The sequence below is a fragment of the Mauremys reevesii genome, linkage group 16 (assembly GCF_016161935.1).
Source record: "Mauremys reevesii isolate NIE-2019 linkage group 16, ASM1616193v1, whole genome shotgun sequence".
In the NCBI taxonomy this organism is placed as follows: domain Eukaryota; kingdom Metazoa; phylum Chordata; order Testudines; family Geoemydidae; genus Mauremys; species Mauremys reevesii.
In genome coordinates, this window is record NC_052638.1 from 3,409,620 (window position 1) to 3,436,350 (window position 26,731).

The 26,731-nt window shown below is 54.5% G+C and overlaps 2 protein-coding genes across 11 annotated transcripts in view; one reads left to right on the plus strand and one right to left on the minus strand.

Moving 5' to 3' along the window:
- ACD (ACD shelterin complex subunit and telomerase recruitment factor) overlaps window positions 1-18,179 on the plus strand; it is a 34,100-nt gene extending 15,921 nt beyond the window's left edge. For 3 of the 7 annotated variants that reach the window (XM_039503370.1, XM_039503376.1, XM_039503375.1), the window contains exons 5-15: window positions 1,866-1,956; window positions 4,673-4,752; window positions 7,749-7,793; window positions 8,715-8,749; window positions 10,139-10,299; window positions 10,732-10,819; window positions 11,409-11,486; window positions 12,999-13,094; window positions 14,071-14,942; window positions 16,269-16,348; window positions 17,270-18,179. In XM_039503370.1, the coding sequence (XP_039359304.1) occupies window positions 1,866-1,956; window positions 4,673-4,752; window positions 7,749-7,793; window positions 8,715-8,749; window positions 10,139-10,299; window positions 10,732-10,819; window positions 11,409-11,486; window positions 12,999-13,094; window positions 14,071-14,942; window positions 16,269-16,348; window positions 17,270-17,330 (1,687 nt within the window). In that variant the 3' untranslated portion in view covers window positions 17,331-18,179. The remainder of the gene's footprint in view (window positions 1-1,865; window positions 1,957-4,672; window positions 4,753-7,748; window positions 7,794-8,714; window positions 8,750-10,138; window positions 10,300-10,731; window positions 10,820-11,408; window positions 11,487-12,998; window positions 13,095-14,070; window positions 14,943-16,268; window positions 16,349-17,269) is intronic. The other 4 variants (XM_039503373.1, XM_039503374.1, XM_039503371.1 and 1 more) reach the window with 4 other exon arrangements.
- Window positions 18,180-19,844: 1,665 nt separating this feature from the next.
- Window positions 19,845-26,731, minus strand: part of CARMIL2 (capping protein regulator and myosin 1 linker 2) — a 123,827-nt gene continuing 116,940 nt past the window's right edge. Inside the window, exons 39-40 of one of the 4 annotated variants that reach the window (XM_039503447.1) lie at window positions 20,467-20,583; window positions 19,845-20,046 (exon numbers count right to left, since the gene is read on the minus strand). In XM_039503447.1, the coding sequence (XP_039359381.1) occupies window positions 19,892-20,046; window positions 20,467-20,583 (272 nt within the window). In that variant the 3' untranslated portion in view covers window positions 19,845-19,891. Of the gene's footprint in view, window positions 20,047-20,466; window positions 20,584-26,731 lie in introns of those variants that run through there. The other 3 variants (XM_039503448.1, XR_005588955.1, XR_005588954.1) reach the window with 3 other exon arrangements.

Consider the following 26,731-nt stretch of genomic DNA (forward strand, 5'->3'; position numbering starts at 1 on the left):
TGCTGCAAACTGTGCTGCCTTTGAGTGGAGATTTCAGCTGAGGTCCTGTTTGTTTGGGATCATTAAAGATCCAGTGACACTTTACACAGGAGTCACAGAGCTTAGCCAGGACATCAGGGCTACTGGTAACTTCAGGTGGTTCCATTCTGCCTCTCTAACTTCCCTCTGCAGTTTCAGTTGGATCTGGTGTCCTTCACTTCCTGTCCTAAACAGTCTGTGTAGGGCTGCTGTATGTGCCACCCCCAACGTGGGTAAAGGGATTATACTGGTCTATAACCCTCCTTGGGACTCCCCTGGCTACAAGCTGATATGAGGTGTAAGGAGCTGTGTTCATTTTGCTCAGCACAAGGTTTGAAAGTCCCCCCATTTTCCAATTTCATTTTCAAAGGCAGCATTACAATCGTATGTGGAAAATTTGTGAATTTGGCCCTTTAGGAAAAACAATGGAAGGAAAACACTTCTGCCATTTCTGCAGTGTTGCCTTTCTTCTTATCCACTAGCTCTAAGCTAAATGTCTGTCTGTCAGTGGAAGAGAAGACATGGGCAGCAAACGTCCTGCTGATGTTCTCAGTGTCTCGCTTCCAGAGACAGACATTGCTCCTCATGATCCTTTCCCGAGCCGGGGGGTTCCTCCCAGCGTAGAGAACTGGGTGTTCGTGCCAGAAACACTCAGATCCCCAGCCGGCAGAGGAGCTCTGTGAGCACATGTGGAATTAAGTGAACATTTATGAGCCTGCTGTTAGCAGCCTTAGTCCGATATACACTCTTGAGAGCGAGTGGTGCTTCTGAGGCTCCGTTGGAGTGTCCCTTGCTGTCTCCCAACAGGGTTTCACCTGTAGTTCCCATTCTCACAGTTGAGGGAGTCTCCCACTGGCATCTCTGTCTCCCAATCCCGCCTTCCCTGCAATTTCCTCTCGGGGAGGCAGCAGCATCCAGTCACTAGGCATCGGAGTCGCAAGATTTGAGTTCTGGGTCCAATTCTGTCGCAGTGTCCTGGGGCAGGTCACTTCCCCTCTGAGCCTTCATCTCCTCATCTGTGAAATGGGGATAATACTCACCAGCCTTGGTAAAGGGGTTTGAGAGCAAGGCAGGAAAAGCTTTATGTAAGTGCGCGGGATGATTGCTCTTGTGACACTGGGTGTTGCCAGGCTATGTAAGTGCAGCTGTGTGCTGGGCATTAGCTAACAGCACGGGGGCAAACCACAGGTTTGTGCTAGGGTCAGACTAGAGGCTGCCCTGTGGCTTAGCCTGAACTCCTCAGTCATGCAGGCAGCAATTCATCCCTTGCCAATATAAAGCAGCTCATCCTACTGCAGGATTCTGCCTCTCGCACAATCAGCCAGTGCCTGCCAGTTCTGTGTCCAGACTCTGCTGCCATGCTTGCAGCGGATGAATCACGGCTCAGTCTCGCTCTCTCCTGGCACGCACCAGGCTGAGCTCTGCAGCAATGACTGTTGGAAAACTCTTGGGAGCAAAGCCTCATGTTCCGAACATGAAAATTTTAATCCTGGCTCCACCACTGAGTCGCGCCATGGCCTTGAGCCAAGTTACTTAACCTGTCTGCCTCAGCTTCCCCATCAAAGGCTGGTACGTAATGGGGTAATTCCCCATTTTACAGATGGTAAAGTGCCGTGCCTGTTGTCAGTAGTGGAGTCACGGACAGCATGCAGGCCGCGCAGCTCTAAGCACCGGGCTGCACTTGGGATCGCTTTGTTTGATAGTCGCCCAACAGGCCGATTTCTAACAGCACTGCTGAGTTGGAGCAGCGGTTCTAGAGTCCTCTCACAGGCCATCACTCAACTGCTCGTGCACGTTTGAGACCATTTGTCGCTCACAAACTTGTTTTGCTGCTCTCTGTTTCCTAGTGTTCAACTGCAGTCCGGGTTCTCCAACATCGTTGGCAGGATTATCATCTTGCAGAAGTACATGGTGTGCTTCCAGGAGGAGACCAAAGCGGTAAGGCTCTGTCTGTCTCAGCGGCCATGGGATCCACCAGCTGAGCAAAGTGATGGGGGTCATACTCTAGGGTGACCCTGTGCCCTGCTCTCTGGATATTCTAATGCTCTTGGATCCCGCTGAGATGCCTTGTGTTGGACAGGCAGTTGCCCTCACCAAGGGCCCAGAATGAAACGTAAGCTGCGCGTAGCTCCCCTTGTGCAGCTGGAAACCCTTCGGCTCACTTTGTTGTGTGGCTGAGGTGTTCAGCAAATGTTACAGCATTGTGACAGTTCCCTCCAGGATGCCACCAGAGCTCGCCTGACTCACCAGCCTGGGCTCCCTTTACTGTACTGCTGTGACTGTCAAGCCTCCTCCAGCATGCATGCAGGTCGGGATACACCCAACTGCAGCACAACACACACAGGTTCTTTAACCACCCCCTGCATGGGAAGGCAAAGCTAAGGCACCTCCCATTCCTAAGGAATGTACTGGGCTGCCAGGGTGTCACAGACCTGATGGCAAAATACTGCGGAGGAGAATGCTTGAAGGAGGGGAATTGAGCTATCTGGGAAAGGAATAGACTCTGGATCCTCAAGGGAAGGAACATGAGCCTCTCCACACATCCAAGTCTAGTTCCATAGCCTCTGGTTCACCCCATATTCACAACAGAGACGGATGGTGCACATGTAAACTCATTCTGCTCTAGCAACACCTTGAGTGACCCCAGTAGCTGCTGCCTGCCAGGGCTTCCAGCTGTGTTTACGAGGCTTAACCCTTGCTTTGGGCTAGAGATGGAGCTGGTGCTTTAAGCCGTGACTATTTTTGCCTAGGAGCACTAGGTGGAGCTCCAAAACCAGCACCTCCAATGCGGCCTCTGTGCGGGCAGGCGAATGGTGTGGATCTTCCCAGTATGACCTGCCCTGAAGGGCGGGTGCTCCTTCGCTAGGGAACCGGCTCCTAGCTGTGTGCTCAACAACAGCCTCCGCTCTCTGAGCACGCAGGCAGGCATATTTCATGGCCTGCTGGGCCTCCTCTCCCGCCTTGCTGTGGGCAGCCAGCCTTGTGAGGCTCACTGGACTGACGGGTGATGTACTGCAGAGAGCTCCTCTCCACCACACCTCTTCCCTCCCCCGTGCCTTCTTCCTGAAGGGTCCCCCACCTTCCCAAGTGAATACAACCCTCCCCAGCTCCCTGTCCTTCAGCCGCAGGCCCGTCCTTGGGCCTGGCTCGGCAGCACGCTGCTGTCACTCTGGCTCTGCCTTTCACCGTGGCTCACCTCACGTGGTGCCTCCAGTCCTACATCCCACCCCTCTACCTTATGTGTGGTCGGCGCCTGGGCACTGCAGCCTGAGTTGCCTCTCCCCAGGCTGCCTCCAGGTCTTCAGGCTCATGCCTGCTCCTGGCCTGGGTCTTGGCTGCCCCGAGGGATGGTTTGCGGAACAGTGGGCCACGCCTGCCATGGGTCCCTCGGGCCTGATGAATAAGTCCCTCATTGGTCCATTCAACATCTCCGATGCAAAACAGCCTCTGCTGGCATGCCAGGATGCAGATTAGGCCCTCCCATGCCCCAGGGGCGGGCCTGGGGACAGTATGTTGTGGATGCACCACCTGGGTATGGAATATTCTGGAGGGCATGGGATGGAGATGGGAGTGCAGCCCCCAGTTGCTAACTGTTCTGGATGGGAGTAGGGTGTATGGTAGAATGTTCTGGGGTGCCACCTGGGCACAGAAAGCCCTGGAAAGGGTGAGGGGGGTGGAGGGCATGGCAGCGCAGCATGTCTGATATGGAATGGGCCTTGATGGGGGGTGGAGAGACAGTTGCGGTCCGTCAGCATGTTAGATTATGGATGGATGTGGGAAAGAGCTGGTGAGTATCAGAACATTTGGAATGAGGAGACAGCATAGATGTGGGATGGGGTGGTACATGGGAGATGGGGGGTAGGGTCTGTCCCTCGGCGAGGGGCTAGCCGGGGGGTGCATCGCCTTGCTCCAGCCTGGCTTGCCAAACCAGCCTGAGGCTGGAGCCAGGCGCAGGCCCTGCCCTGGAGAGGGAGACAGTCTGCAGAGGGCTAGGCTGTGCCTGGAGGGGGCAGACGGGGACAGGCAGTGCTCAGAGGTTTGTGACTTGAGCCTGAGCAGCCCAATCCTTTCACAGTCCAAAAAAATAGCAGGACTGTTTGTGGATGCCCCAGCTAGAGCCAAGGGGAGGGAGGGGGTCCATGGATGTGGTTGCTTGCAGTATATTATTCAGCCACTAGTGTCGGGTGTGTGTGTTTGGTTGTGGTACATGTATTCAGACACTAGGGGGGGGGTGTGAGTGATTCAGGCACTGGGGCGTGTGTCTTTGGTACACTATTCAGACCCATGGGGGGGGGTGGGGGGTGAGAGCTTGCAGTACATTATTCAGCCACTAGAGGTCTCTGCTATCAGGCGCCGTGGCAGCCAGGCCGGTGGCTGGGCCTAGGCTGTGGGACGCCCACCCACCTGCAGCTGGGGGCGGGCTGTTATCCCACATAGCCGGGGAGCACCGAGGCGAGAGGGCCCCGTTCCGCTCTCCTGCTCCCTCCAACTGCCCCGGCCCCTACACCTCACACCCCTCATTTGCTGAGGGGCTGGGTGGAGACCCTGCCCTCGCTCACTGGGCCCTCCCTGGGGGGTGCTGCTGCCCCCTTGTGGGGAGCAGGTGGCTTTGCTGTGCGCCCCGCGCCTGACACTGCCTGTCTGTCCCTTCCAGGAGGAGTGCGAGTTCTACCTGTCCGTCCACCAGTTCATCGTGTTGCCCTTGCAGAGGCAGAGGATGGAGGCGCTGAACTGGTAAGGCCTCAGCTGGTGTGGCAGCTGCTGGCGCGTACACGCTTCCCCCCTCGCTGAGTTTGCAGCTGGGGATGGGGGCCCTATGGGGGTGCCGCACCCCCAAGGCAAAGCCAAGAGATTGCAAACAGTGCATCGACTGGCCCATGTGTTACACGACTGTGCATGGGGATGATGCCAGAAAGACCCCAGTATCGCACCCTCCAACTTTTAATTTTATCACCCCCAACCCCTCACCTAGAAGCTTGTGGGGTTAGCAGCAGCCAGATTCTCTTCCCCCCGCCTGAGAGAAGGAAGCCAGAGGGGTTGTGCAGCTCTCTCTGCACTGGGGTGAGAGCCGTGGGGCATACCAGCCATCTGCTTACAGGGGAAGGGGCTATGCCTCTTGCTTGTGCTGAGGGATCAGGTTGTTCGCAGCACATCCAGCAGCTCTGATTGACCCTCTTCTTCCCCCCCGCCTGCAGGAGACAGGGAATGGGGAAGGCCAATAGCTGGAGATTTCCCTGGAGAGCAGGGTTTTTCCCTGCAGGCCTGTCACAGGGGCAGAAAACCACCCTCTGTGTGGGAACTGCATAGAGTTGGCGGTCTGGGATCCCATCTGCCTCTTTACCCCTCTGAGGGCCTGTCGCAGCATCCTTCACTTAGTCTGCATGCAGCTCATGGCATGGACATTTCTTGCAAATTTATGGCGGGTCATGGAATTGAGGCCCTGGCTGCAGATGCTGTGAAAATCTCCACCTATCAGATGCTTTTTGGAAAGCAAAATATATATATATACACACACACACACGAGAGACTCGTACCAGACAGGGCCCTTTGGCTGGATGGAAGATTTGCTAAACTGCATGCCCACACTCCTAGCTCTTCCAGGGATGATATTTTTGTGCCTTTGCTATGGTCTTGGAAGGAGTAACCATCATCACCATTTTCATAGATCAGTACGTGCTTGCACAAGATCCCTAGGCAGAGCGAGGCATAGAACCCAGGTCTCTAACAGAGCAGAGCTGAGTCTTCACCACTTTGCCACACAACCTTCCATAGGAACTTCTCCAGTGAGGTGCCTCTGTGACCCCGCTAGCACAGTACAAGGCTGGGTCACCCTTTAGCAACTAGACCATGTACAGAGGTTTGAGTCTACTACTACTTCCATGCTAAGAGATCTGCTCCTTCAGCTCAAGTGGGTGAGCCTCTTATTTTTACATCCAGCGGTCCCAGGTCCAGTCCTCGCAGTGGCGCTGGGCTGGGCTCTCACCACAATTTGCTCTGAGGCTGGGAACAGAAACTTAGAATCCTGGGGCCAGGTCCTCAAACATCCATTTATTTCAATGGGAGTTAGGCACCTAAATACCTTTTGGAGATCTCAGCCCTAATGCCCAGTGTCCCCTTGAAGTCCCTCAAATACTTGGAGTCAGAGTTGGGTTGGGGTTTCTTTTAACTTCCTCTGCAGCGTGAGCAGTGGGGATCATCTGGTCATATCTCACTTAATCAATCCCCTGCCGTTGCCGGGGCCTCAGATATTGATGCACCTGGGTCCCTCCTGCTCTCCGCTTGTGGCCCCCAGTAGTTCAGTGTCCTGAGGACTGTAATACTTTGGTGTAATTATGGTTGTTGGATTTACTAGGCAGTGGCTGGGTGTGTTGATGGCCTACGATAGAGAGGAGATGGGACTAGAAGATGGTCCCCTCTGGCTTTGAACTCCAGAACACTCCAACTTTTGTACCCCGCTAGCAATATGTGATGGGTCAGTCCAGAGCTTGACAGCTCTTCAGGGCAGGGACAGTCTCTTACTCTGTGGCTGTACAGTGCATAGCCCAACAGGGCTCTGATCTCAGCTGGGGTCTCTATTGCGAGCTAAACTCGCCTCGTTCACTGTTTGGGCGAGTTGGGAGTACAGTGGGGTGCTTACACACAGTGGGGTATGTGGGATGGGCAGAATTCAGAAGACTGACCCAAAATCACAACTGAATTTTAAAACTCATGATTTTGGGGCAATTTTATAAAATCATAGAAATGGGCTGGAAGGGAGTCACCTAAGTCAGCCCCCTGCACTGAGGCAGGGCCAAGGAAACCTAGACCAGCCCTGACAGGGGTTTGTCCAAACTGTTCTTAAACCTCCAGTGATGGGGATTGCACAGCCTCCCTTGGCATATTGCAGAATGTACCTGTCTTGTAGAGCCGGAAGGGACCCTGAAGGGTCATTGAGTCCAGCCCCCTGCCTTCACTAGCAGGGCCCAGTGCTGTTTTTGCCCTAGATCCCTAAGTGGCCTCCTCAAGGATTGAACTCACAACCCTGGGTTTAGCAGGCCAATGCTCAAACCACTGAGCTATCGCCCCCTTTTACCCCACCCCTGAGAGTTGGAAAGTTTTTCTAGTATCTAACCTACATCTCCCTGGCTGCAGATTAAGCCCATCACTTCAGTGGGCGTGGAGAGCAATTGATCATCATGCTCTTTATAACACTCCTTAACATCGTGAAGACTGTAATGAGGGCCCCACTCAGTCTTTTCTCCAGGCTAACCATGCCCAGTTGTTCTAACCTTTCCTCGCAGGCCTTTTTGGGGTGTCTGACTCAGGTTTTTGAGCCCGTGGGGCTGGCCATTCTGCGGTCTCTGCAGAACCCCTCAGTACTTCTCTGGCCCAGCTGCTTGGGCACTGCAGGGGTTGAAGGCATGTCGTCAGTCATTGAGGCTGTCACCAGACCCCGTGTGATGGTTCTCTAAACCCCTTATATGCCCCGGGTCCCTGTTGTTCCATGGAGGCTCTCTGTCGCTCTAAACTGCCGTTCTCCACCTGGCTTTCATCACATCACCCTTGGCGGCTGTCTTTGTGACCGACCCTCCCACGTGTTCTAGCTCATCTGCTCTTTCGGGGAGGCGATGAGGAAGGGGGAGATGAAGGCTTCAAGGAAATAGCGCTGCATACTACAGCGAGGGCAGCGCCTTGTCTGGGCGTGGGGGGTAGGCTGCTGCACCAGTAACCAAGACTCTTTGTTGTTGCAGTAATCAGGAGCCCTCAATCCTCCAGAAGATAAAGGAACTGTGGCAGTGAGTACATGATCCAGTTATGGCACCATTTTCCTGACTTGCCGAGAGCTGTGCTAGGTCAGGGCATGGGTAGTTCTGACTAGTGAGAGGACGTACGGCTGTGATTGACTTTAGCAGGAGTCATCAAATCAAGCTGGTTTTCATGGCTGAGCGTGTTCATGGTTGGGATGAAAAGTGAGGGTGTTGGCCCTTGTGCTTCAGGGCGTGAGGAAACTTCACCTACTGGCCACGTATTCCTCCTGAGCGAGCAGTGGCTCGGAGGGGCCGAGGGGCCATTGCCTTGCTTGTGACTGGCTCCCTTAGTGTGCAGAAGGCTGAGACTCTGCCTTACAACTTCCAGTGCTCACCTCCTGTTTGGGGTTTGCTGCTGTAGAGCAGCACGCTTCCCTTCATCGCCCAACTCCCTTTGCAGGGCTGAGACAATGGGTTCGCTCCCCCGTGTCTCAGTGCAAGCATTGCACACGGACGTGCCGGGCTAGCTTGTTCCCAGAAAGGCCCATCTCCTCAGAGAAGTGCAGGGCTTTGCCTGCAGCAAATCGGTACAGACGCTCCCCGGGTTTCGCACGGTCGATTTACGCAAATCCGCACTTATGGAAAAAGGTTTGTGGGTTTTTTGGGTTTGGTTTTTTTTGTGTAATTGTGGGGTATATGTTCCCGACTTACGCGAGGTGTTCCAGAATGGAACGCCTTGCGTAAATCGGGGAGCGTCTGTATAGTGAGCTGCCGGAGTGAAATCGCTCAGGTATCAGAGAGAGAGGCCAAGGGATGGCTCGGATTCCCACAGGGGCTCAGTCCTGGGGCTCTGGTTTCCCTGCTGGGCCGGGGGGCACTGCATGGCCTTTGTAAGGTTTTCTGTCAGGTTCTGGGAAGGGAAGCTGTCTGGAGCCTGACCCTGGGATCTGTGTTGTTTGACTGTTGCAGGAGAGGCCTCACCCTGAAGACTCTTTCCTCCTCAGGTACAGTGGGAACAGTGCCGGGGGAGGGTGGGCGGGGGTCGGTGTTGCTGACCTGTGTGAAATGAGTTGGTGGATCTCAGTTCTCAGTCCACCGTACACAGCCACGATGGCACTAACTGCCCGCTTCGTCGGCTGTCCCGGCGAGGAGTTGGATGTGGTTTGAAGACTGACCTGCGCTCTGGAGCTGTCTGCTCTGGGCGCGGCTGAGGCGCACTGGCGGAACAGCATGAGCAGTGCGTCCTGACTGAGAGCTTTGGGGCTGCCAGTGCAGCTACTAAACCCACTGAAAATACAGAGCCCGGGATCCTTGCCCTGATCTGTGCTGCAGTCAGAGAACCACTCTGGAGCAAAGGGCTGTAAACCCAGCCAGGCCAGCGGGAGGCCTTAGTCTTCACTAAGCACGGGGAGTTCGGCCTGCCACATGTGGCCACACTGCACTGGTATGCAATGGAGGTGTGTTTTCCCTGAGGTCAGCCTGCTCTGCCCTGCCTTCCTCTGGCCCTGGGTGGCAGCTCCCTGTGGAACTCCCAGCAGCACAAAATGGCCTTAAGCGCTTGGTTAATAAAGAGTCTAGATTCATATCAACTCCCTCCCTCCTCTCCCCCCCACCCAGAAGTGACGTCCGTGCTGGTGAAAGGGGCTGATGGACAGCCCTGGCACTGGGCACCCCGTGTGCCTTCACAGAGCATGGGCAGAGCCCCCTTCTGCCTCGTTCCTACACAGGAGCCTCATTGGGCAGCCTCTGACTCGTCTGCATTCTACTGAATCAGCCCCTTGCCTCTCTGCGGCAGGCTGCAAGGGGGCCGGCAGGAGCTGCACTGAGACACCCCCATCCTGGCTCTTAGCAACCCCTGCTGTTCCAGGCCTGGGTCTTCCTGGAACCAAAACTAACACACAGCTGAGGGCTCGGAGCAGACCCCATTCAAACTCCCCTTCCCTTCCCCAGTGCCTTTGGGTTGCCCCCTTCTGCCCCAGAGGAGGCAGCATTTCGTGCTAAGTAATTCTCCAGCAGTACATCCTTTGCAAAGTGCTTTGGCGAGCCTGTGAGAAATGTGAGACAAAGTTGTTGCTATGAGCAGAAAGGAAGTTTTGAGAGCTGTTGGTATAAAATAGCTTCTCCAGGCTGTGTGTGTGTGTCCCAGCCAGGCTGTGTGTGTGTGTCCCAGCCAGGCTGTGTGTGTGTGTCCCAGCCAGGCTGTGTGTGTGTGTCCCAGCCAGGCTCTGTGTGTGTGTGTCCCAGCCAGGCTCTGTGTGTGTGTGTCCCAGCCAGGCTCTGTGTGTGTGTGTCCCAGCCAGGCTCTGTGTGTGTGTGTCCCAGCCAGGCTCTGGCTTGTGGCCTCAAGGGGGTCTCAGTGGCCTGTTGACGTGGGTGCGTCTGTCCCCCTCTAGGGATGTCGGTGTCTCAGTTAATGATCGACATAGGGCAGAGACGGCTCAAGGTTTTGAAGCAGAATGTTGAGGATTGCTTGGATTTACTGGACCCAAGTGAGGTGCCAGCCATAGGGGAGAGGCTCCCTGTCACCAGCTGGGAGGTGGAGCGCAAGAGAGAGGTCAGTGCTGGCTGCCAGCCTGTCCTGGCTGTGCATGTGTCCAGTGATCTGGTACGGGGCCAGGTGGGGCTGAGGGGTGATGGCGGGGCTCTTCTCACAGAGGAAAGAGGTAAATCCTTCGACCTTGGGAGGGAAGGACCCAGTGTGGGAGGGGTTTTGAGTTGGAGGGAGCGAGGGTGGCTTTGCTGTGGCATACTGGCTTTTGGCATTTCTTGGGAGAGTGCTGCACTGGGTCGGGTTCCCAGAGCTCACGCTGGATGCTCAGACCTAAGAGCTAAAATGAGCTCTTCTGGGCTCTCTCTCCTGGTCTGGGGAAGAGCTGCTGGTCTTCCCAGCGATGCTGGGAGCCCCAGGGATGGGTCAGTGTGCCGGGCTGCCTGGACTCCCTGGCTTTTGTCTGATGTAGAAGCTGGCTAACCATTCTCATTTCAGCTGAGTAAAGACGTCTTTACAGTGCCAGTCAACTTCCTAGTGATCGGCCCGGAGGAGAAGGCGGCGATTCGTGATGCCTGCCTGGCAGGTCAGTGCCACAGCCGTACCTACAGGACACAGACTGTGCGCAACAGGCTGCAAAGTCTGGCCCTGTCTGGGCTGGGGCTCTCCCCCAGCACCTTGCAGACCTGATTTTGAGAGCTGCAGGCTCCCCGCTGGCTGTGGCCCTCCAGGAGCATGCCCAGGTCTCAGTGAGGCACCCTCTGCCTGACGCTCTCTCCGCCCCCATCTCTCACAAGCTTCCTGCACCAACCGGGTCTGCCTCTCAGAGGTGGCTCTGGAATGGGGGAAGGGCTCCTGAGCCGCATGGTTCAGTCAGGCCCTGCCTGCGGGGCTGTGCTCTCCGGGGATATTGATCCACGTGGTGCAGGACTGTGACTAGCATTCCAGTCCCGGGCCTGGCCCTTCACAGGTGCAGCTAGAATGAGGTGCTGCCTCTAGCCAGGGGATTTGCAAACCCTGTGATCTTCCCCGGTGGAGACTGGGGGGGGCTGCAGTGGAGCTCTGCCCTGATGGGTACCTGTGGTTCTGAGGGGGGGCTTTAGGGTTCTCTCAGGGAAGGAGCTGAGTGAGCGAGAGGCATCCAGAGGGTGACGGCAAACCCCCTTTTCCTGCAGGAGCTCCTCACACCGTTCCTGGGAGAAGCCACCTTGACAGGGACCTGGCTGACTGTAGTGTAGTGTCATGCCCCAGTGGTGAGTAGTAGAGCCTGGGCCAGGGCCTGGATCCTGCAGCAGCTGGCTGCTCGGTTCTAGATTTTCTTTTGGGGTTTGCCCATCGCAGCTTTCTCTCCACTGGAGCATGGGGTCCATGGAGGGGCTATTGCAATATCCCACTAGTCTTCCGGGCCCTTGTCCCTCTCTGAAACGTAAACTCTGCTATGGAGCATGGGGGGGAGTTTTGGTCGGCTGCTTGGCAGCTAACAAAGTGGGGCTGTTTGCCCCCAGTTCACAGATTGTCCATGTTAGAGGTAACCATCAATGCACCAGCTGTCTTGAAAAACAATTGTTTAAGCTGCATGTAGATTTAAAATAAGTGGCAGCGATGCCTCTTGCCACCCCCGGCCGTCCAAGGAGCTCCAGCTTCCTCTCCCACATGCAGTCATCACCCGTGCTTCTGCCACCGCTTGGCTAGACTGCTGCTGTTAGCTCTGCAGGGGGCCAGCTCATGGCACGCAGAAGTGTGCAGCAGGCGAATGTCTGTGTGCGAGGTCTCATTCTCTGAGTGCCCTTCAGGGTGCTGGCAATTAGCGTGGCCTGGCCTGGCCCTCTGTCCCCTAAGGGACCAGCCCTCCCTCTCCTCAGCTGGGAGGCGCTCGCTCTTGGTTCTTGGGGGGGCCTCTGACCTGAGGGTCCCCACCCCGTGGCATTTTGAGCCTATTTCTCCGTGCGATGCAGCGTAAGGTTCTGTTAACGGGCCGGGGCTTTGTCAGATGTTAAACGTCTCTGGCCTAAGGACAGCGGTTCTGCACCAGCCATTGTCAGGGGTATCTGTCATTTTGTCCAGGCAAGTTCTTTGCTGCGCGTGCACCGACAGGAGGTGTGGCTTTGCACACACACACACACACACACACACACACACACACACACACACACACACACACACACACACACACACACACACACACACACACACACACACACACACACACACACAGAATTCTTACCCCCAAGTGGCAGGAAATCAGCTTAAACCTGCCAGGGCAGGAAGATCGGTGCTAACCAGCCAGCCCAGTTGACAGGCGTTGTCTCTGTGCATCCCCCTCGTGGGGCATGTGTGCTTGGAGCAGCCTCTTATGGGCTCACCCATGCTTTGCACCCCATAGCGGTGTCTCATCTGCTGTCCCTTTGGCCGTTTACAGCTAGTCCATCCTCTTTTCTCTTAGAGCCAAAGACGACAGAAAGGGGTGGGATGTTGCACTTCGCGGGCAGGAGAGTAGTCTCCTACCCTGCTGATGGGGCGGGCCCAGTCGGCTCGGTCTGGTACAGCGTGTACACGTCTAGCACCTGGGGCCGTTGGGGGTGCGGGGGGGTGCAGAGAACTGCTGTCCCGCTCATGGCAGGGATTGTGGCTATGGGAGCATGAGGAGACCGAAGGGATTCGTAGCACGTGTGGGTGTGTAACTGTTCCTTTCTGGGGCCTTTAGCCTGGCCTACAGTGCTCCAGTCTGTAGGGCTGCAGTCTAATTTCGTTCTCGCTTTTGGCAGACCCTGGCGCAATGTCCCGAAGTTTGGACGTATCCCTGGATAATCCCTGGGACAAGCTTCAATCAGTGTCCGTGACTCTGTCCTCCTCCTTGGAAGGTGAGTGCACGCGCTGCCTTACAGCATCTCCTGTTGCAAGTGGAGAGCGTCTTTCCTTCTCTCTCTCTCTCTGTCTGCACACCCCACATCTTACACCTGGAGATACAGGGTAAGACAGGAAGAATTGTGTGCTCACCTGCACACGCACGCAACTTGTAAGCCTTGTTACCACCATCACACTTGAAATTGCACACTCCCTTTTGCACACACAGTTCTTAAAACGAGGCCCATGCTGTGTGTGCATGCAGGGGATGGGGATGGTTTTCAGGAAGGTGCAGCCTGGATCTCTTTGATACATTCAGGTGCCTGTTTGTGTGTGTGATTGCATTTGCCAGTCCACCCATCTGCATGCACCAAGGGTGATAGACCTTATCTCCCCCATAAATGGCTGATTTGCCCTTGCACAGTATTGGTGGTGCCTGTATTATGGTCGTGCCTAGGGAGCACCGGAGACCACCCCATTGTGCTAGATGCTGTATAGACACAGTAATAGGCAGACAAAGGCTGGGGGGCGGAGGATAACAGACAGCGTGTAACAATGAGATCAGTGACAGAAGCTGTAGTAGTGCCACCACTTGGGTTTGGTTTCATTGTTCTGGGACGGGTTGGGTTGGGACGAGATCAGCTAAATGGAAAAACACCAGAAGGGAGAGGGGACATAGAGGGGGTTGGACGGGCGGGGCAGCCTGTACGGCAGGCAGAGACTGTGACGCAAACAGCCAGTCAGCACAGAGGAGAGAATGCCCAGTAGAACCTGGATAAGACACTTGGAGGACACCTCCGATAGCCAAGGGTTGCTGTGGCAGAACCTTCTCCTGCCAGCTTTGCTATCTTTGGCCCCTCTGGATAGTTCCCCTTTGGAATTGTCCTTCCCCAGCTGCCTTCCCAGCCCCGGGCGGGTGGGACAGGCTCTGCCCATGCTGCTGTCTCCTGCCCTCTTCCATGGGGAAAGTTGTATTTTGTTCTCTTTTGTCAGAGAAGTCCATTATCCAGCCCAGCCTGCCAAGCACACAAGAGGCCCAGCTGCCCAACTCCACAGAGGAGGTGGCCATCACACAGCCTGACAGCAACACCCCAGATTTCTTGGAGCCTTCCTGCCAGCAGTCCCCTTGTAGCCTAGCCCAGGATGAACCAGCGGAGACTGTATCCCCATCACTGCTGTCCTTCAGCAGTACATGTCCCCCAGAGGCTGCCAGTCAAGGAACAGCTGCTGCCACGTTCCAGAGGGCACCTGATGTGGGTAAACACCCTGATGCCAGCCATGACATCCCCTGCGGCCAGCCATCTGCAGCTTTCCAAACCAATCTGTGCCCTTGCTCTCCTGCGCTTCCCATTTTGGGCAGCATCAACAGCAGAGCAGCACCCCCTGCAAATGGAGGGCAGGCTGATCTCGGTGGCGCGGCGTCCCTCCCAGACGTGGAGAACAGCAGTCTGGCAAGCTCTGAATGGGACACTGAGCTGGGGGGCGGAGCTGGGGGAAAAGATCTGTCCAGGAGCAGGCAGCACAGGGTGACGAAGAGAAAGCTGCTGGTGGATGACAGTAAGGCCCACGGCGAGGTTTTGCCCAACCCAGGCAAAACCCATCAGAGAGCACAGAGGAAACCTCCCCATGCGGATGTGCCCATGGGGGACGAGCGCTGCATGGACGCCAACGTAGTGGGCCAGAACCCAGGTGTGGAGTTGGTGAGTGCTCAGAGAGCCAAGAAGAGCAGGCTGGAGCAGGCCGGGCCAGCTCAGGAGCCTGCACTGCCCAGGGACCCGGAGGGGCTGCCAGGAAGGGGGAATGAGAGAGCAGCAGTTGGGAGCGTGGCTGCGTCTGGGTCAGGCCAGCACAGAGCCCAGGAGCAGGTAAAGATTCACAGGCTCGTTGTCATTTCTTAGTTTTGTCTCTGTGTCCCACAATCTGAGGAGGCTGTGAAGGCCAGGACTATAACAGCGTTTAAAAGGGAACTGGATAAATTCATGGTGGTTAAGTCTATAACTGGCTATTAGCCAGGCTGGGTAAGGAATGGTGTCCCTAGCCTCTGTTTGTCAGAGGGTGGATATGGATGGCAGGAGAGAGATCACTTGATCGTTGCCTGTTAGGTTCACTCCCTCTGGGGCACCTGGCACTGGCCACTGTCGGCAGACAGGATACTGGGCTAGATGGACCTTTGGTCTGGCCCAGTACGGCCGTTCTTATGTAACTCCCATCTCCGGGCCCCAAGGCCCTGCCTTCCAGCTGAGAAGAAAAGGGAAGGGCTCCCTCTGAAGGCTGGGCCTGAGCTTTCTGCCCCTGCAGCAGTCCTGCTCCAGGAGCGAGGGGTCTGCATGGCAGCCCACGTCTGCCAGGGGACTGCCCTCTGCCAGGCACTTCCCAGCAGCAGCCATTGCTCCTGTGCCAGACAGTAGACAGCCATGTCCATAGTGGGAAGAGCCTGTTGTGACCAGGTGGCTGGGGAAAGGGGAGGCTGAAGCCACGTGCAGCAGGAGTTGGAGGAGCCAGTCAGAGTACAGAGAACACACGCCAGCACTTTTTCTACAAGCCATCTCCTGGGTTCCCAGATGGAGACTGGGTCCTAAACAACTGGGGGAAGGGATAGCTCAGTGGTTTGAGCATTGGCCTGCTAAACCCAGGCTTGTGAGTTCAATCCTTGAGGGGCCCATTTAGGGGACTGGTGTAAAAATCTGTCTGGGGATTGGTCCTGCTTTGAGCAGGGGGTTGGACTAGATACCTCCTGAGGTCCCTTCCAGCCCTGAGATTCTATGAAATCCTCTAGCTCCCTAAGTAAATAACCCAGAGAGGCCCTACAATGCGGCACTTGCTAAATTAGGCTCAATCTTACAGCACAAGGCCCCTCGAAAGGGATCATTCATTTTTCAGGGGACCTCTCCTTAAGGCTGGTTTCTGTTTCGGGAGGCTTCCACTCCAGGGCTACGCCAAGCACTCAGGGTAACTCAGATTTCCAAGAGAATCCCCCGCTCCTGCCTGCTGGCTTGCCCAGAGCTCTAGTCCTTTCCCTGGAGACATCTAGTGCTGTGGTTCTACAGAGTAAACGTGCATGAAACCAGCTTCTCTGAGCCAGGAGAGCTGGTCGGGGAGAAAGCTACGTCCGGAGCCCTGCAGGGGCTGGAGATGTTTTTCAGCTGTAATGTTTAATACAGATTGAGCTGAATTGTCTTCCTTCCCTCCAGAAGTATGTGAAAACAACCCCACTTCAATACACCTACAAGGCCCCAACGCCGGATCTCTGTGCCCGAGTGAACTCCACCAGGTCGGTGTGGTGCGTGGGTCTCCCAGACTGGGCACACCCCAGCTAAGTGGTTCCTCAAATTCCCTTTGCACCTCATTTAAAATGAGAGCAAAAATGAACTCCTCCCATAGGCTGCTCTGCGTCCTGTCCAAAGCATCGGCACGGCTGCAGAGACCCTACTGCCGGTACAGCTGGAGGAGAGAGCTGCGCCGGTCCCCCTTAGATTTCACTCCCATCCGCCAGCTCCCTCTGATAACAGCTTGGGCTGCAGTCAGGGAGTGGCATTTGTGTAGCCCCGACAAACACAACCTGTGGGTCTCTGGCCATGCAGTGACTGACGCTGCGTCCCCACTGCCTCACTAGGCTCTCAAACCAAGCCAGTGTGGCTCACCCTGTAATCCAGAGATTGATCCTGGCCCTCTCCCCTCTCGGTGGCAAGTAGGGCGGTGCTTGCCTGCGGGGCGTAGGACCGGAGCTCTAACCCGTGTTGCCTCACTGAGAAAGCTAATCACCCTTGATTTGGCTCTTCAGTACACAGCTTAATTCCTCCCACCTGCAGTGTTCCCCTGCCCACCGCTTCCCTTCCACCCTGGACATACTCAGTCCCTTGTTCCCTTCTCCCCTCCCTGCCGGCTGGCAGTCCCAGCTCCTGGCCAGCTCTAGTAAAGGCAGCCAGGCTGACTCCTGGCTTGAGCTGCTCTTACAGCCCTTGGACCCTTGTCAAAGCAGCTACAGAGAAGCAGCAGCACATGCCCAGCCACTTTGGGGACCACCAGTCAGTGCGGTGTGGAGCACAGCTGCTCTGGGGGTCTCCCTCGGCAGAGTACATCATCGTTCTGGATGGCAGCTGAGCCCTGCAGCAGCTGAGCCCTGCAGCAGCTAGGCCCCGCAGTTGCGGACCGACCGTCTCATTCTCACTCATGCTCATGTTTTGGTTCACAGGATCTCGAAGGCGATGCTGCGATGGGCCTGCTGGGTGATCACCAAAGCTGAGCAGCCCTGAGCGAAGGCCTGGTGGAGTTGCAATGTGCTGTACATAGGTTCTCCTGTTCTTGTTCACGGCTTACCCGAAGGGACGAGCATGGAACGGTGTGACTCGATAGCCATGCAGAGTAGGCCCTTGGGCACTCGTTACCCAAAAGGCACCTCCAGTCCCAATGACTCCTGCCCAGCCTCTTGGAATAGCTACAGTGGCGTATGCTGGGAGTCCCCTGCCACGGTGGGGGCAGCCGAAGGGCTGTGGCTGCCGCATGGAAGCAGCATGCAGGAGCCGTCACTGGTACAGTGTGACACAGAGACTGAATCTCCTGCTTGGCTGCGAAGGACAACTGGGTTTTTCCCTGTGCTCCACGGAGAAGGGCTGGTGTAGGGAATGTCGAGTAGACACAAGTCATCCTGGCAGCTGGATACCTTGGGGCTGTGGGATATTCTGCTCTCCCTCCTCCCTACACTCACCTCTTCAGCATGTTAAACCCCAGCTGGAAAGCAACGCCCTGTTGTGCACACCAGCCCGGTCTGTTATTTGTCAAGGAATGCAATGAGCTGGGATAGGAGACACGCACACGCAGAGCACCTGTGAGCAAGAGGCTTGCTACAGCTCCTTACAACCTGCAGCTTCCCTTAACTGGGCTAATGCCCCAGCCCCAGGCTCCAGCCAGAGGAGTTCCATGTTGTAGCAGAGGTAGCCTTCCTTATCCGCAGCAGCGCACCCCTCTACCAATTGCAGCTCTGGAGTCACTGCACTAGTTTGGTCTTTTAATGCTTAGTTTGATTAGATTCCTGCTCCGTTTGTTACAAAATATTTCATATGGTTTATGCTTTGGAAATGAAAAATAAAGTGTCTATTTTTAAATACACGGCTCTGCTAGAATCTCCTCATCCCCCCTCACAAACGACAGGTGCGGCGGGGGCATGCTGCCGAGCTGGAGGGAGACCCCAGAGGCGGTGCCCCTCGCTCTGCCGCGTGTGGGCCTAGCTGAGCCACGGTCAGGTATTGTCAGTCCGAGGAGCGGGGACAGCTGTGGGTGGGACATAGCAGGGCTAAGGGAAGTCCTGTTGCCTTAGGATAGTGGTTCCCAAACTGGGGGAGGGGGAGGTGTGGAGAAACGGGGGGGATGCCCCACCCCCACCCCTAGCTGTACCTCTGGTCTCAGCCCCTGGCTCCCAGCCCGGCTGCACTGCTGGACCTGGCAGCAGCCCTGATTCCCACCCGTGGCTCGGGGGACCACATGGATTGGGGGGGGGGGGAGTGATGTAAAAAGTTTGGGGACCACTGCCTTCGGCTGTGAGCCTGGGGACAGAATCACTTGAGTTTTGACTGCAGAATTTTGCTCCAGACTCTCTTTCAATTACATTGAATAGATTCTAGCCTTTGTGCTGGTGACGAAAAAAAACCTCACCCAAGACCCAAATGTGACTGAGCCGTAAAGGCTGCAGCCAGCCTGACCCAGGAGCACGACAGCTCTGAACAGCTCCATTCGTTGCAGCAGCTTGATGACATCAAAGCCTCCCAGCAGCATCAATGTACCTATTTCCCAGCAGCTCACTTAGCGAACACGAGTTCCTGTGCATAAGCAACCCCCCCCCCCCCACGCCTTGTCCAGCTGCCTTCCCAGCAGTTGCTCAGTTTCAGTACCCAGTTCTGCAGCACACTGAAATGATGGGGCAGCCTGAAATACATGCACCAGCAGGAGCAACACCCCAGGGAGCTGCACTGCTTCGATTAGTCATGGTCACATTTTAATCAAACCCTCCAGATTTGTTTTTTCAACGGACTGAGTGGTGCCACAGACTTTCCAGCCTGCCACGGTGGAGCAGCGCAGAACACAGGGCCATCGGGCACAGAGCACGGGGCTGTGCCTTCAGCCCAAACTCCTGTTGCTGGCAGTGGAGGATCTGCTTGAGTAAGAACGGCAGGATCGTGCAGACAGGTTAAACCAAGCTGACGGCCTGCACCTAGACTAATGGCTGGAGGGGAATGACCCATTCTGGCCCCCAGAAGAGGCAGATTGTTCTGTATTGAGTAGGTTTGGATGCGAGTGCCACACCCTGCCTGCAAATCTCCTAATTCAGCCCTGTTGCTCCGGGGCTGTACAATGCAAGGCAAGTCCCCATGTATGGCAAACACGCCCAAGCCACTGGCCCACGCCTGCTGTTGCTGCATACTTAATAGCTGTGCATGCATCCAAAGAGCCACATGCTCCAGGAAAAGCTTAGGCTGGTGGCAAACTCAGCTACTGGCTTTTGGCAGCTCGGTTTTAGCCAGCTGGAGCTTGTGTAAAGCCAGCTGGGCGCAGTATGAGACCAGCGGAGGGTAGTGGGAGCTGGAAAGGGGGTCCTCTCGTAGCTCGGTCAGGAAGTGTTAGCAGGCCCCGGTCTGTCCCCGTTTCCATAGGAAGCCCTGGTGTTCTACACCTGGGAGCAGCGAAGGGAGGGGGAACAGGCTGGGGGGGTTCCTTCCCCCATCTCCCCACAGGTGCTTGAGCTGCTGTTGCAAATCATAACCCTTCAGCTTGCACTCGGTCGCAGTGTTTTATTGGAAATGACAGCGGGCCGCAGCCCCCACTAACTCATTGTCCCTGGGGGGCTGCTGGCAGGCCTGGAGCCGCTGCTCTTTGGTGTATGGCTGTTCGGTGCATTTTCAACCGGTGGCTCCACGGCTTGTGGCTGCTCCCCCTGCAGGTCGGCTGTGGCCCTGTGCTCGTCCTGTGGCAGCGTGTCTGGGGAAGGGGCCACAGACGCAGCATTAGCGAGAGTCACAACAGCATTACTAAAGGTGCCTCTGTAGGGCAACAAAGGGAGCCGCAGCTCAGTCGGCGGGGAGGGGCCTGACTGGCTGTTTAGCCTCTGTGCACCTGGCCCCGTAGGGCCAGATTCTCCCCCTTTCCACCAGTGTAACTGCACTGGCCTCAGGGTGGCCACGCCCACCTTACATGAGATGGGGTGAGAGCAGGATCAGGCCCAGGGCAGCACGCAGGTGTAGGGAAGAGGAGTGGACTGGGCCTGCGGGGAGGCCAGGCAAACGCCAGCCCCTTTTTTGCACCAGCAGGAGGTGCCGGGGCAATGCCGAAGGGGAAAGGGCTCTGAGTTGGTGCGGGTGCCATGCCCTGTGCCCAGGCTGTAGGTTAGCCCATCCTTACCCTGCAGTGCTGCCGGGGCGCTGGGCGTGCTGCTCCCCGCCACGTCCACCACGGAGTTGGGCTTAGGCTTCCGCTTCAGGACTGGCGAGCGCTGCAGGCGCAGGGGGATTTTTACACCTGGAGGACACGCAAGCAGTGTAACGTTACCAGCTGGGGGGGTGGAGGTGGCACTGGTGGGGAACAGGTTCTGTGCAAGAGCCTGGGCCACCTCTATGGGAAGTTGGCTCCAACCCCCTTCTTGGAGCTCACAGGCAGAGCCTGGCAGACTTGAAGGGGTGTGTGTGCACGCGTGTGTAACCCATGTGCCTAATAGGGAGATATCACTTTAAGATGGGGGGGGTAGGAGTGAACTGTGTCTGGGTCATTGTTCCTATGGGGAACTAGGAAGTGGGCAGCGCCCACCCACTGCTAAAGGACCCTCCTCCCAGCCTAAGGGGAGGCTCCACCAAATAATTCCAGGGGACAGCTAATGAGATAACAGGGATGGGAGTGAGGTCACAGGGCTAAACGAAGGGAGCCTGACAGGGACACCGAGCAGAGAACCCCGACAGCGCCCACTGCTCCTCGAAGGCGTCAAGGGAGCCAGCGGACACCGCCCAGAGGAACTCCGCCCGGAGACGTGAACGGACGGAGGATTGGAAATAGGCCCCACAGTCGACCCCCGTCGGCCAACCTCCTCTCCCTGGTTGCATAGATGGCCATTTTAGCCAGGCCCAGGAGGAGGTTCACCAGGAGGTCCCGTGACTTGGTGGGGCCACGGATGGCGAGTGCATCAATGAAAAGGTGAGGGGGAAAGTGCAACCAAAAGCTTAACAAAATATTTGCGAGGAGCCGGAATAGGGGCTGCAGCCTGGCACACTCCAAGTAAACGTGCACCAGGGTTTCCCCCATGCCGCAAAAGGGGCAGGTGTTCAGGACAGGGATAAACCGCGCCAAGTACACGCCCATGCTCACAGCCCCACAAAGGAGCCGCCAGCTCATATCCCCGGCGGGGTGAGTGTGCGCGTGTAACCCGTGTGCCTAATAGGGACAGATCTCTTTAAGGTGGGGGGGGGGGTAGGAGTGAGCTGTGTCTGGGTCATTGTATTCACCCACGAAAGCTCATGCTGCAAAACGTCTGTTAGTCTATAAGGTGCCACAGGATTCTTTGCTGCTTTTACAAATATATCAAAAGTGTTTTTAATGTATAGTGGGGGGTCGCACCCAGAGGCTGCTGTGTGAAGGGGTCACCAGTACAAAAGTTAGAAAGTTAGAACCGCTGCTCTGAAGCATTTTGCAGCAGGTTAGTGATATTGTGAACCCTCTAAGCGGGAAGCCTGGGCAATGCTACTATAGCCCAGGGAAACTGGGAGGGAAAATCACTTCGGTTCTAATTTGTACGCTTTGAATATTGTTTTGATTTTAGCCAAACTGTTCTAGTTACATTATCTCAACTAGTCTGAGTCACCCACTGTTCTTTAAGTGCAATAACGGGGAAAGAGTCATTTCTATTTGCTAGTCTGAGTTTTGTATTTTCTTGTAACAGGGTTTTCTTTAACTCTATACAGGTAACTGAGTGGTTGGTTAATCAGTCAGCTGAGTGGCTAACAGGGATTTCAGCAGCGGAAGAGTCTGCCTGGATTCCAACTGAAGCTCCCTACAGGCAAGTGGAGGGAAGATGTTGTTTTTAGACTCAGCAGACTGTCTCGATTTGGTGATCAAAGACTAACTGAGACTTAGGGGAACTTTCAGTTTCTTCTCACTGTCTTTCTGTGGGGACTGAACTGTTCAGATTTTCATTTGTTTTCTTTATGCTTATGTATAACTGTGAAGGTAATGGCTGAGATTATAACATAGCCATGTCATGTTGTTGTAAAAATTAGATTATTATTTTTCTTTATCATAAGATTTTATAAAGTTACTTAATTAAATTCATTCCTTTAGTTTCCTTTGGATTTGAATGTGGGGAGGTTGACCCTGTGTGATCCTTGCTGAAAATCCTTAGAGACTAGGGTGACCAGACAGCCCAATACAATCGGGACCGTCCCGATATTTAGGTATTTGTCCCACGTCCCGACCGATCTTTGGTCAGGACGCAGTTTGTCCCGATATTTCGTTCCGCCAGCAGCACTCACCTTTTTTATTTATTTATTTTGCTGCTCCGCTGGCAGCACTCGGCTCCCTCCCGCCCCTCGCTGCTCTGCCGGCAGCACTCAGCTTTTTTTTTTTCCTCCCCTCTCACTGCTCCTTTTTTTTTTTTTCCCACTCCGCTGGCAGACCCCGCCATGTGTCCCGATATTTTCTCCCTATTAGAGACTGAACTCTGGGTCTCCAGCTACTTTCTATGGGAGTTGGGTTTTTTGTAGGCACTGGAGAAGGGTAATGACGTGAACTCTAGCCCACCCAAAGGTTACAATTGCTCACCCTCAGGGAGTGTGACCCCATCAACAGGGAACTTATGAGAGCAGACCCAAAACCTCACATCCAGTTCCAGGATGTGGAGTGCTTAATCTGCCTAGCAACAATGATGTTCACCGGAGGAAGGAGACCAAAGCCCGGAGGTAAGTGGGGAAATGGGATACTGGGAGGAAACACGAGCAGGAGACTGCAAGATGGGAGGACTCCTGTCTCAAACCGAGAAAGCGGGACAATCAGCGAGTTATCTTAAGTGCCTAGACACAAATGCAAGAAGCCTGGGAAACAAGCAGGGAGAACTGGAAGTCCTGGCACAGTCAAGGAACTATGATGTGGTTGGAATAACAGAGACTTGGTGGGATAACTCACATGACTGGAGCACTGTCATGAATGGGTATAAACTGTTCAGGAAGGACAGGGAGGGCAGAAAAGATGGGGGAGTTGCATTGTATGTAAGAGAGCAGTATGACTGCTCAGAGCTCTGGTATGAAACTGCAGAAAAACCTGAGAGTCTCTGGATTAAGTATAGAAGTGTGAGCAACAAGGGTGATGTCGTGGTGGGAGTCTGCTATAGACCACCAGACCAGGGGGATGAGGTGGATGAGGCTTTCTTCCGGCAACTAGCAGAAGTTACTAGATCGCAGGCCCTGGTTCTCATGGGAGACTTCAATCACCCCTGATAGATATCTGCTGGGTGAGCAATACAGCAGTGCACAGACAATCCAGGAAGTTTTTGGAAAGTGTAGGGGACAATTTGCTGGTGCAAGTGCTGGAGGAACCAACTAGGGGCAGAGCTCTTCTCGACCTGCTGCTCACAAAAAGAGAAGAATTACTAGGGGAAGCAAAAGTGGATGGGAACCTGGGAGGCAGTGACCATGAGATGGTTGAGTTCAGGATCCTGTTACAAGGAAGAAAGGAGAGCAGCAGAATACGGACCCTGGACTTCAGAAAAACAGACTTTGACTCCCTCAGGGAACTGATGGGCAGGATCCCCTGGGAGAATAATATGAGGGGGAAAGGAGTCCAGGAGAGCTGGCTGTATTTTAAAGAATCCTTATTGAGGTAGCAGGAACAAACCATCCCGATGTGTAGAAAGAATAGTAAATATGGCAGGAGACCAGCTTGGCTTAACAGTGAAATCCTTGCTGATCTTAAACACAAAAAGGAAGCTTACAAGAAGTGGAAGATTGGACAGATGACCAGGGAGGAGTATAAAAGTATTGCTCAGGCATGCAGGAGTGACATCAGGAAGGCCAAATCACACTTGGAGTTGCAGCTAGCAAGAGATGTTAAGAGTAACAAGAAGGGTTTCTTCAGGTATGTTAGCAACAAGAAGAAAGTCAAGGAAAGTGTGGGCCCCTTGCTGAATGAGGGAGGCAACCTAGTGACAGAGGATGTGGAAAAAGCTAATGTACTCAATGATTTTTTTTGCCTCTGTCTTCACGAACAAGGTCAGCTCCCAGACTGCTGCACTGGGCAGCACGGTATGGGGAGAAGGTGACCAGCTCTCTGTGGAGAAAGAAGTGGTTAGGGACTATTTAGAAAAACTGGACGAGCACAAGTCCAAGGGGCCGGATGCGCTGCATCCGAGGGTGCTAAAGGAGTTGGCAGATGTGATCGCAGAGCCATTGGCCATTAAATTTGAAAAATCATGGCGATCGGGGGAGGTCCCAGATAACTGGAAAAAGGCTAATGTAGTGCCCATCTTTAAAAAAGGGAAGGAGGAGGATCCGGGGAACTACAGGCCAGTCAGTCTCACCTCAGTCCTTGGAAAAATCATGGAGCAGATCCTCAAGGAATCAATTCTGAAGCACTTAGAGGAGAGGAAAGTGATCAGGAACAGTCAGCATGGATTCATCAAGGGCAAGTCATACCTGAATAACCTAATTGCCTTCTATGAGAAGATAACTGGCTCTGTGGATGAGGGGAAAGCAGTGGATGTGCTATTTCTGGACTTTAGCAAAGCTTTTGATACAGTCTCCCACAGAATTCTTGCCAGCAAGTTAAAGAAGTATGAGCTGGATGAATGGACTATAAGGTGGATAGAAAGCTGGCTAGATCGTTGGGCTCAATGGGTAGGGATCAATGGCTCCATGTCTAGTTGGCAGCCGGTATCAAGTGGAGTGTCCCAAGGGTCGGTGCTGGGGCCGGTTTTGTTCAATATCTTCATTAACGATCTGGAGGATGCTGTGGACTGCACCCTCAGCAAGTTTGCAGATGACACTAAACTGGGAGGAGTGGTAGATACGCTGGAGGGTAGGGATAGGATACAGAGGGACCTAGACAAATTAGAGGATTGGGCCAAAAGAAACCTGATGAGGTTCAATAAGAACAAGTGCAGAGTCCTGCTCTTAGGAGGGAAGAATCCCATTCACTGTTACAGACTAGGGACCGAATGGCTAGGAAGCAGTTCTGCAGGAAAGGACCTAGGCGTTACAGTGGACAAGAAGCTGGATATGAGTCAACAGTGTGCCCTTGTTGCCAAGAAGGCTAATGGCATTTTGGGCTGTATAAGTAGGGGCATTGCCAGCAGATCGAGGGATGTGATCATTCCCCTCTATTTGACATTGGTGAGGCCTCATCTGGAGTACTGTGTCCAGTTTTGGGCTCCACACTACAAGAAGGATGTGGAAAAATTGGAAAGAGTCCAGCGGAGGGCAACAAAAATGATTAGGGGTCTGGAGCACATGACTTATGAGGAGAGGCTGAGGGAACTGGAATTATTTAGTCTTCAGAAGAGAAGAATGAGGGGGGATTTGATAGCTGCTTTCAACTACCTGAAAGGGGGTTCCAAAGAGGATGGATCTAGACTGTTCTCAGTGGTAGAAGATGACAGAACAAGGAGTAATGGTCTCAAGTTGCAGAGGGGGAGGTTTAGGTTGGATATTAGGAAAAACTTTTTCAGTAGGAGAGTGGTGAAGCACTGAAATGAGTTACCTAGGGAGGTGGTGGAATCTCCTTCCTTAGAGGTTTTTAAGGTCAGGCTTGACAAAGCCCTGGCTGGGATGATTTAGTTGAGGATTGGTCCTGCTTTGAGCAGGGGGTTGGACTAGATACGTCCTGAGGTCCCTTCCAACCCTGATATTCTATGATTCTATGCTTGGGGGAAATGTTTTCTATATGTAAATAAAGAAAATGCTCCTGACTGGAAAAAAGAAAATGACCCAGACACAGCTCACTCCTGCCTCCCGCAGTGGGTCTCTTAAAGAGATATCTCCATATTAGGCACATGGGTTACACGCGCAAGTTTCAGAGCGCACTTACAAACCAAGTGAGTGTCGCTGCTGTGCCACAGTCCACAGCATCCCTAACCCCTGCGCTGGGCACAAGCGAGACGTCCCCTAGGCTGGGGACCTGGTCTGGCACATTTCTTAGGGCAGCTGAGTGACTTGCTTTTTTTAAACACACAGATTTCTGAGCTGTTTGCTCCGGGGGGATACTGGCTCGGGGCACCCAGGCACACACACTTGGATAGCAGCTCTGCTGCCATAATGACTCACTCTGCCTGGGGGCAGAGGGGAAGTGCATGCTCTGTTGGGCCGTGGGGCACACAGCTACTCCAGTTTGCATTCACACAGCTAGGCACCCATGTGCACTGCTACCCTGTGGGAAAATCAGCCCCTTCTGTTTCAGGTCCAGCATGCCTCTGCCAGTTCAGGAGCGTTTCATTTAGGTGCATATGAATTACACCAGGTCAGAACCACGGGCAGGAGGGATAGCTCAGTGGTTTGAGCATTGGCCTGCTAAACCCAGGGCTGTGAGTTCAATCCTTGAGGGGGCCATTTGGGGATTGGTCCTGCTTTGAGCAAGGGGTTGGACTAGATGATCTCTTGAGGTCCCTTCCAACCCTAATAATCTATTATTCTATGAC